Source organism: Nelumbo nucifera, chromosome 1 (assembly GCF_055504915.1).
Source record: "Nelumbo nucifera cultivar China Antique chromosome 1, China Antique-T2T, whole genome shotgun sequence".
Classification (NCBI taxonomy): domain Eukaryota; kingdom Viridiplantae; phylum Streptophyta; class Magnoliopsida; order Proteales; family Nelumbonaceae; genus Nelumbo; species Nelumbo nucifera.
In genome coordinates, this window is record NC_142649.1 from 129488657 (window position 1) to 129499096 (window position 10440).

General features: G+C 37.2%; 1 protein-coding gene across 2 annotated transcripts; it reads right to left on the reverse strand.

The window, feature by feature from the left end:
- Positions 1–3392: 3392 nt before the first annotated feature.
- Positions 3393–10440, reverse strand: LOC104613187 (putative E3 ubiquitin-protein ligase ZFP1). Of its 2 annotated transcripts, none has more exons than XM_010280911.3 (7): positions 10291–10440; positions 9818–9991; positions 5469–6387; positions 4904–5328; positions 4689–4778; positions 3917–4084; positions 3393–3817 (listed from the first exon to the last, which is right to left on the reverse strand). In XM_010280911.3, the coding sequence occupies exons 3-7, from the start codon at positions 6352–6354 to the stop codon at positions 3671–3673; spliced, it is 1716 nt and encodes a 571-aa protein (XP_010279213.1). In that variant the 5' UTR covers positions 6355–6387; positions 9818–9991; positions 10291–10440; the 3' UTR covers positions 3393–3670. The 2 variants fall into 2 exon arrangements, with proteins under 2 accessions (XP_010279213.1, XP_088750344.1); XM_088894218.1 differs by lacking the exon at positions 10291–10440 and adding an exon at positions 10085–10222.

A 10440-nucleotide genomic window follows, 5' to 3' on the forward strand; every position in this document is an offset into this window, starting at 1 on the left:
TATCATGTGTGATATCAAGGATTTTACAGGTATCCAACAGTGGGGAAGTGATGATATCATCATCTTTGATGTCTGTCTTGCTTTTCTCTCTGGATAGTTAATTTACTTCTAAATTTAGGTCATCTGCAATATCTTGTGGTACAACAACAACTGTAGTTGGTTTTGCCTGTTTTATTTACCTTCTCTCTCTCTCTCAACTTTCTTATTCCAAACATAGCCTAATGTAATTCAGCAAGGTCTAAGTGACCCATAATGGTAAATATGTTACCAGGGATTCATTTGGGAGAGTGATCTAAGCTTGAACTGAAACGGAGTATGGACATGGCCGGCCGTTTAGAGTTATAAGATGCATATATAATTGTGCATGCAGCTATTTATGTCGAAATATATATAAAAATAAATAAAACTAACTGTTATTAGTTCTAGTTAATTAACTTATCAAATTCTTTGTCTTATTTCCTACTTATAAATCTGATTTGGGGTTAATTAATTAAAATCAATTACAAAATAGACATGAAGCCAAAAAAATTACAAAAAGAAAAAAAAATCTGTAGTTGGAGTTATTTGATGATTGAAGACTGAAGTAGTTCGCATTAGTTATAGTTATGGGGGTTCCCAATTAACAGGCCAACTTCCAAGTTGAAGAGGGAAAGAAAGAGTTAAATGCTGTCATCACGAACATTGGTTGTCAGTTTGTCACGAATCCCTTAAATCGTAACAAAACAAAAATAAACAGATATCTTGTGCAAATAACAAAGAGTTAAATGCAAAGAAAAAGAGAGAGAAAAAGAGCTCTCATCTGCAGCAGAATGACGAGTTTTAACTGTACGAATATGGTGAAGGTTGTTCGAAAGTATATATGGGACAATTTATATTTGATACGCAACATCTCGCTTTGTTGCTTGCTAAATCCTTGCAACAAAGAATTGAAGGAGCTAGGTGGATTTGACTGAGCCAGGTGAGAAGGAAGGAAGGACGGAATTAATTCTTCACCGAATAGTGGCAGTGAGTCCGACTGTCGGAGTCTGATGAAAGAGCTAGGCGTCTGACGTCTTTACTCACTGTAGCTAGACTGTAAACGAGAGAGTAGTGTCTGTTAATTTGTTGTATTTGAAGAAAATTGATGAGCTAAACGTAAACGGAGGTGAAGGTGGGTGGTGGGTCCGGTCAGTCAACATGGTTGAGTGATGCAGGGTATTTACGTAAATTACGTGCCCACTGGCATCAACAGTGGGAGTTGAGTGAAAGAAAAGAGATAATTCATCATCCATCTGCAAGAATTTCCTCCCTTTCGTTTGTGAAACGTCACAGTCCGTGATTTTCTATCCTCTTTTTTCCTTGGCCATTGTGAATGAACCATCATCCATCAACCCTCAGAATGAATGCTGATGAATCGTTATCAATCTATCATCACCAAACCATCCCCCCATCTCTCCCTCTCTCCGACTCTCCGTTTAATCCATATCCATACAGCCATATTCTTTTTGTGTAATAGGATTTCTGGGTAACCAAGAATTCTGTTCTGATCCTCTACAGTTCTACTACTCGTAATATATATTCGGCCAATCACAGTGCACCATTTAGGCTCTGTATGTATACCTCCCACATGCCAAGCTGACGTGGTTTATCCCATTGGTGCAGTATTGTTCTATGAACGCCCTTGGTAGTCATAAAAGCTCTAATACCATCTCAACGAACTGTTCAGCCTAAAACCTTAAGTCGTTATTAAATAGTTTTTTATTCTCTACAACGCTCTCTCAAATAATGAATGCCTAAACAAACACAAAGGCCCACTCTCATACCTAAAAGTTCAAGAATTTTAGAAATTATAAAGGGGTGATTTGATGAGCATGAAACAATAAACCATTTGGTCAAATAGGCTCTGATACAATCTTATGGAACCTTCCAACTTAAAAGTTCTTAGCCCAAGGCTATGCCGACTAGCATAGCTGATTGTGTATATTGGGTATCTTGATAGTGAAGTTAGTTGAGGTATAATTAACGGTCCTGATTTTATCTGTGTTGCAGGCTTTTGCCCCTATTTTGGATCTGGTTCAATTTAATCCAATGAATATTTTGGACCATTTTGGATTGGTATCAGATCAATCCGATCCAATCTAATATAAATCCATTATGGTTGGATCAGGTCCAATCCAATCCAATAAATGCTTTGGACGACCATGAAGTCTGGACTAGTCCAATTCAGTATTTCTCATTGATCCGTCCAATCCATCAAAATTGATTTTGATTTGGATGGGTTCAACCCCAAACTGATCCGTTGACACCCCTACTGATGCCCTTGATTTCTTACTTGTTCAACAAGTTTAGTCTTCGGTTATATTTTCACTTCTTTTGCTGCATGCATTTCTCATTCTTGTAATCTGAGCATTTATTTATCAATGAAATCTGCCTATATGGCATCAAAAAAAAAGTCGGTAATAGAAATTAATATGGACATGGGGATGGACGGCAGAACAGGGTGCATGTAAGGACTGGCCCTATGTGGCCAATATGGTCCAATAATGTTTATATTTATCTTCTTTGTAAAATTGATTTAATCTTGTATATTTATTATAGAGTCATAGGTTAAAGAAATGTTTTCAAAACAGGACCAGACTGGACAGTCCAAACTGCTGATCCAGGTGATCAACCATTGATCCGAACAACAGTTAAGTATTTGCTTCATAACTATTAGCTTACTCCCAAACAAATAACCTTTTTCATAAAAGATGAAACAAATAAGACAATGTCAAATATGAAAATTCAATTTGCAAAATTGCCTATTTCCAAAGCTAGGATTGGGAATCTACATGCAGATTCTTTCCCATTTTTTCACCCCTCCCTAACAAGCAAATCCATCTCTTTTCTTTTTTGTTAAAACAAATCCATGTGCAGAGATAGAACACAGGCCAGTAATAAAACTGGTTAGCAAACAGATACCGGATCTCCTCCCCACAAACACTCTGCACGCACGAAGGGTTTTGTGGGAAGAAAATCCGGGCTCTAGCGAACAAGCTTGCAAACTGCATCCATATCCATCCTTGCAATTATAGTGAAGCATTTCTTTCTACTTTCTTACAAATTATCTTTACGCAAAAACCCAAGAGTCTCATTGGCAGTGGCAGAGAGAGAGAGAGAGAGAGAGAGAGAGAGAGAGCGCTTAGCACCTTCAGGTCTCCCAACGGAATGATATAAGCACCAGTGCAAATTTGGTTGTTAATTTGTTAATGTAGAAGAGACCTTTCAACAATCCAAAAAAAAAAAAGACAATAATATAGCTTCCAGCAAAGCATGACATATGGTTCCTCTGTACACCAATAAAGAATGAGAAAACATCCAAATTGCCAATATTTTGTTAAAGAAAATTCGAGGAATTAGTTAAACAACAATAATAAAACTAATGAGATGACACCTATGCGAACTTTTCCATTATTAGTCCACTGTAGATTCATCCTGCAGTGCTTGAATGAATGTTGAATGAGTTTTTGTACAACGGGAGAGAGAGGGAGAGAGAGAGAGAGAGAGAGAGAGAGAGTTTCCCCCACATACTGAGGGATAAAGTGATAAACAATGAATAGTTTGAACAGTGAGAAAAGGTGTGAATATGTACAGAACAGGAAAAAAATAACGGAAAACATAAGATTGGGTGGGTTGGGGTCTCAACTCGCCTCTATCCATCCTTGCTATCCACAGCCAAAGCTGTAGTTTTGCATATGGGACACACATTCTTCACCAAAAGCCATTTTCTTATGCAATCTGCATGGTATTCATGATCACAGCTGAGAGTGCCAATCTTCTCCTGGTTCTCATAGTTAACCTGTAACTCCAAACAACCACAATCATACACCACAGCTGAGAGTGCCAATAGCTTTTCTCTTATGAGAAAAGCTATTTGCATGAGAAAAAATAACACTACCTGGCATATAATGCAGGTCTCAGTCTCCTGATCAGTGCTTGGTGGCTCATCCAAATTTAAATAGACTGGTGATGAAGCATGAGTTCTTGTTTTTAGTTGCCTTGTGATGATTTCCTCTGTCAATCCAGTATTGACATTACCAATCCGTTCCTCCAAGGCAAGCAGCTCCTGCAGCAATTGAATCAATTAAAAACACTTGCTCATAGAAATATGGAACTGAATTTTTAAATGGAATTAAATGTTTTAAGAAAGCTTATTGGCTCAAATCAAAATACAGAAGCATGACACGTAAAAAATCAAATGGAAATTAAAAGTAAACAGTTGTGGGTTTCACCAAAATGCTTCAATAGCTACAATGATGATAGACGTCCTGCATTCCTAATCCTAGGAGATTGGGGCCTTACCAAAGGCAGAGGGTTGATAGGCCCATATATATGAGGTTATTTTTCATAGAAAATATATGTGAGGGGGTTGGGTATTATATGTTTTGGTTACCATTCCACACATGTCTAGGCCAAGGCATAAGGCAGCCAAGCATCCACCTCTCGAAAGGGGCATTCCCTAGGTTCAAGTGAGGCACATGCCTTAAAATGTGCCTTACCTGTCTGCCTTTTAAAACACTATTTCAGAGCAAGCATTTCTTAGTTCATCTTTTAAATCTAAAGAACCTCTCTTCCAGGAAACAGTGCTTTTCTTTCTATTTGATGTTATCCTAAAATGTTCACTCTGTTCCATCCTTGGTGTAAAATTTGTAATGATTTGTTCAACTTACCTCATAAGACATGTGATCTATATCCAACCTCATATCACTATGATGATCAATAAAATCCCCCAGGCCTTGAAACTCTAGTATAGCAACATCCTACATTCATGATAAGATTTGGTCAATTGCCAGTTAATATGAACAGCTCATTGGAACTGCATTAACAGATAAGAAAGGTCAACCATGTAAACTGGTATCAACATAACATGGAGAAAGCAAATTACATTATCTGAAACAATTCTAAAACGAGGTCTGTTTCCCTCTTCTGGAGCAGCCTGAGGTACTTCCCTTCTGTTAGGTCGGTATATCCTAAAGCCAGTTGGTAGGAAGGGCCTCTGAGACCTAGGCCCTGGCACAACATCATTATGAGATGGATTCAGACTGCTCTGGAGCAAGGTGCTATTCAATGGATGCACAAATGGAAGTGTTGGCAATTGATGCTGGTAACCATAATTTTGTCCTTGCATGCCTTGCATAGCTGGAGGTAGTTGGTGATGATGATGGTGAGTATCATGATACTGCTGACTGTGCTGATGGTTCATAGGGGGAGGATAAAAAAGAATTGTGGAATTACTGTTGTTTGTCACCTCCTGGTATCCCTGCCCCATGGTATTTCCAATCTCTAAAGAACCACCATTGACACTCCTCCCTGTAACCAAACCATTACAATTTTTAATCTGCTCTTAAATTAACAACCTTAAGATCTACAAAAAAAAATTCTTGATAAACATGACTATAATGCAAGACTCGCATTCATGAAACAAAGAAAAAAAGAATGAATTTAACTACCATGCAAATAAGGTAAAGCAGGTGCACAGTTCCAGGATGAAGTGCCTCTATCTCCACCATTACTCTCAAACTGTTGTTCCACCCAAGGATTGTTGACTGGATGAAAAGGCTGAACCATGTAATTTCCTTGAAGTAAATGACCATGGTTATGTGCCAAAATGGACTCCATTTGAAGGCCTGAAGGACTTGATCTGCTCCTCACACTTCTCCGAACTCCTCCTTCAGTGACTGATACAATACCATTACCTCTATACTCAGGTGGAGCGAAAGACCCAACATCCAGTGTACCAGCAATGAGTCTGTATTGTTCATCCCATTGGTGCAGCCCTAAATTCATGGGGACACCCGATGAAGATGAACTTGAGCTTGTTGACCCATTAATATGTTGGTTGCTCCTTGGAATCCCTTCTGCATTTTTTCTCTTGGATGAACCTCTAGCACCAATCATGAAGTGACTAGTCCTTTCATATTCATCCAAACCAACTCCATTTATTCCATGATTACTGGAAGAAGGCAACTGATCAGCAGAACCATGATTTAGTCGAACAGGGAACATTCGGTTACTAGATGAAGGTATCATGTAGGGATTGTAGAAGTTGGATGTCGCTGAGCCACCAAAATCAAGGTTTGCAACAGGGTTATGAAAATGATGGCTGTTATATTGGGTCCCATAGAATATACTATTATCGTGATGGTCTGGCAAATGATGAGGATCAAGATTACTTGTATTCCCAGAAGCTGACAAAACTGGATGGATATTAGGGTGCGCAAAATCGGAGATGTTCCCCACAAGAATGCATGGCTCAGGTGGGACATGGCCCTGGCCTTGTTGATCCATTTCCAAATCAAGCATCTGGCTTGTACATAGCATATTTCTTTGGCCCATCTTTGTTGGATAATTTATGGTACCAAATGATATCTGCATTGAATCACAGATTTAATAATAAGAACTGCAATCAACATATGCAATTAAAAATAAACAATGCCTTAATAGTTGACATTGTAATTCAGTACACAGTGACAACGATGTTATTCCTTGCCTATCATTTGTGTGGATAGGCATATAAGATGAGATGTGGTTCTTTGACTTTGGTTTTTTCCCTATTTGGTAAGCTAATGAATATAAACTCCTTCAGAATTTATATAAATGAGAATATGGGATACACTTTGCATGACAAAGAAGCCATGGAAATAAATGCTGAGGAAATTCAGTGCCCACCCAACATGAGCAACATGGTCCAGGTAATAAATTTGCACACAATTTACCTTTTTTTTTATCTATTCTATGCAACCCGGTACCATTGCAGATTCCTGTTGCATCTCTATTTAACAAATGTATCATCTAAATACATATATCTTTCATTTAAATGCATATATCCTTCATTCAGAGTATAGATCAAGAGAGAAACTTAATTTGGCATATTTCCAAACAGTATTGCTGACATTTTCCTGAAGACATCCATGTCATAATAGCATTATAAATATTTGTAATTAAAAACAGAAAGAAATTTAAAATTAATAAAAAACTCCAAGAGATACTAGATAGCATTTACAGTAACCAATCACAAAACTTATATATCATTAGATATTTAATAGAGGATATCTTCCATGTTATCCTGATTTCTGACATTCAAAAGTTACAAAAGGGAGTGATCTATAATTCATTTTTCTTTTAATGAATAAACAAAGTACTTTGATGGAAGTACCAGGGGAAACCCATGCCCAGGAGGTATTGAAGTGCTTTCTAACCACACTGTGCATCATTTGGGCTTGTAGCATTACAATTGAGGATGTGAAAGCAACAAGATCTGTAGTAGACTTTCTTACAGGTTCAAGAATATCTAAAATAATTGAGCCCTCCATATCTATTAGCCTTGGCGATTCAGAAAATGCTATTACGTAATCCAGGCATGCAGTTTGGAAACTTGGAGACTCATTCATTACTTGAATGAGATCAGAGACAAATGCCAAGTTACAACATGGTATCCAAATCTCAAAAAGACTTAAGAGTAGACCCATTAGTTTCAAAGTGTCCTAGTAATACTGACTAAATGTTAGATTTCTTTTGAACATGAGAGCAATCATTAAGGACCTCTTTTCAGCCAAGAGCACCTAATAGCATTAGAAGAATATCCTTCAATTCCATGGTTTGAAACAATCATTCTACATATACTAAAGTTTCAGTAATTAAATGGTTCCAATAATTTGCTACTCAAAAATAAATAAATGCTTCCTACAAATAAAAAGCCACCAAAGATTAGCAACTGATGATCCAAGTTGACAATTTTAGATATAACATAACTACAGAGTTGACAAGGAGGAAAGCAAAGAATGTGAAATAAAATTCAATTTGAATTCAGTAATGCTAACTCAGCCACCCATGACGTGGAAGGCACATGGAGGGCCTCACTGACCTATCTTATTGAAAATATCAAAGTTATCCGGTAATGTAAGGTAAAGGGGCATCCAGATCTAAAGTTAAGGATGGAAAAGTTTGCCATGAATAACGGAGTTAATGTGACATTTATTAATGGCAACAATGTAACACAAAACTTCTGGCAGTAATCATTTTTTTGGTAGTATGGCAGTAATCAATTAGTCAATAGTACTAAATAGAAGGATGACAAAACTCAAGACTCAAGAATCATATTTACCGATGTTAAAATTATGAGAATAATCAATTAGAACACCATCACATGTTATGATCAGAACTGTCTTCAAGAGATGATGGAGAGAATGAGCAGACAAAGAAAATGAGGAAAAAGAATAATTCAAAATATTACTGATATAGCAACTCCAGTTACGAATGGCACAAGGTAAGGAGATATCACAATGTAACAAGAACTATGGGTTGTGATAAAATAAATGTTTTGAAAACTGGATGGAAGATTCAGTATGAAAAACAAAGTAGAATGCAGTGATGGATACGTATAAGGAAATGAAGGTAAAGCAACTCACATAACCATACTTACAGCAGAATAAATTTTGAAATTAACATAGAGAGAGGGATGTAAAGGATGAAGACAAAGAGATGTTGCAAAATCTATGATAACTTTGTTACTCTGATTCTGATATGGTAGGCAAACATAAATCCTGGCATAAGAAGGTTGGCCCCACCAGAGATAAGGATAACAAAGAAACAATGGATCAAAATTCTTATGCACAGTGAAATCAAATTCCTGAAGGATGTAGAGGAGGACTAGACCTGGTGGAACTATGAAATAGACTTTTTTGAGAAAGGATAGCTTCATTAAAAAAGAAGGACAACAAACAAAAGGTAAACAAAGGGTGTATAAATAGAAAGAAGCACCCCCAGATCTAACTGGGCATATATCCGTTGCTGAACATTTGATCCCTGAGAGCCCCTGCTTTGGCAAGGTTGTCAGCTAAAACAATGCAATTTCTAGGGGTCCAAAAACAATTAGCATTGCAAGAGAGCTACTAATTTGGCATTTATGCGTTGCTGTACTTCAGCAAGATAATGAGCCCAAATCCAAGGCCCTGAGTTCTGACCAGCCAACCATTTGATAGTATTCGCCAAGCATAATACAAAATTTACAGGACATTGGAATGATAAATGCAACTCTAGTTGCTGATCAGAAAAAAAAAATACATGCAAACTCTATTCCAACAGAAAGATGTAGATCCTTCATTATAATCCTTGGCTTTGCAAGTATGAAGTAAATGCAATGAAGAATTTGGCGAACCACTCCAAGGGTAATAAAACTCAGAAGTTACATTTAACACAAAACCCTCTAACAGGACATAAGTTTAACAAAATAAATTAACAAGAAAGACTTCAAATATCTACTAAGAGTTATTACAGACAAATCACACAATAAAGAATAAGATCTAAAAAAAAGAAATAGGATACATACTCTTCCTTTTTTTCCCCTACTTCTAACTATTTGGGTGTACTAAAACCTGTGAAACACAATTTGAGGAAGAACCGGCCTTTTAGAACTTTAAATAAAAGAGTTGAAAGCCATTTTCCGGACAAAACGTGTATGTAAAACTAGAAGTAAATGAACGGGAGCCAACAACGATGTTCATCGGAGTGTGTCCATTAACAGAGAATGATGAAAGTGAAAAAAAAAAAATTCCTCAGAAGACTCGCGTTGGCCGTTGAGACTTGAGAGCAATCAGCAAGAGAAACGTATACTTTTAAAAAGGGGGTGAGAAAGTGGACGGAAAGGCTATTTTCCCCGCTTCTTTTTCCTTTTCATTTTTCTTTTTGGCAGTAACCATGATGTTGTTAGAGGATTTGTAAGTAATCTGATCCGACCAAAAGAAAACGCATATACTAACAAAACTGTAGAAACAGAAACGCTAAAAAGGGGAAAAAATACCTTTTATCATCAATGAGTCCTTGATCAAACCCCTATCTTCTGTATCAACAAATGCAACTCTCCGATCCTCAAATAACAGCAGATATCAGAATAAATTAGATCTCCCTCCACTCCTAACCGACGATTCAATTCCCCAAAGAGATAATATTTAACCAAGAAATTCTACAAACCAACCTGCAGAAAAAGAAAATGAATGATCAATCCCGAACATAGAGGGCATTGACGCAAAACACGACAAAAACCAGGAAAGGAAAAAAAAGAACACACAGAATTTCAAAAACTCATCAACATGAATCGTCCTAAATCGATGGAAAAAATCAAGAAAAAACCGGAAAAACTCTGAGCGATTTGGGAATCAGAAAGGAAAGAAGATAGAGAGGAAGAGAGAAAGAGCTCTAGAAATTCGTTTTTATTTAAAGAACAAAAACAAGAAATGGTGAGAGAGACAAGACGGGATGAAGAAAAAAACTAACCACAGCGACGGTTGATCAGACCGACGTGCGCATTTTCGTGTCCCGCAAATTTACAGAGATATCTTCTAGCAACGTCTATGTCTTCCTTTTACAGGCCCAAATGGAGAGAGAGAGAGAGAGAGAGAGAGAGAATATTGGGCCAGGAAGAAA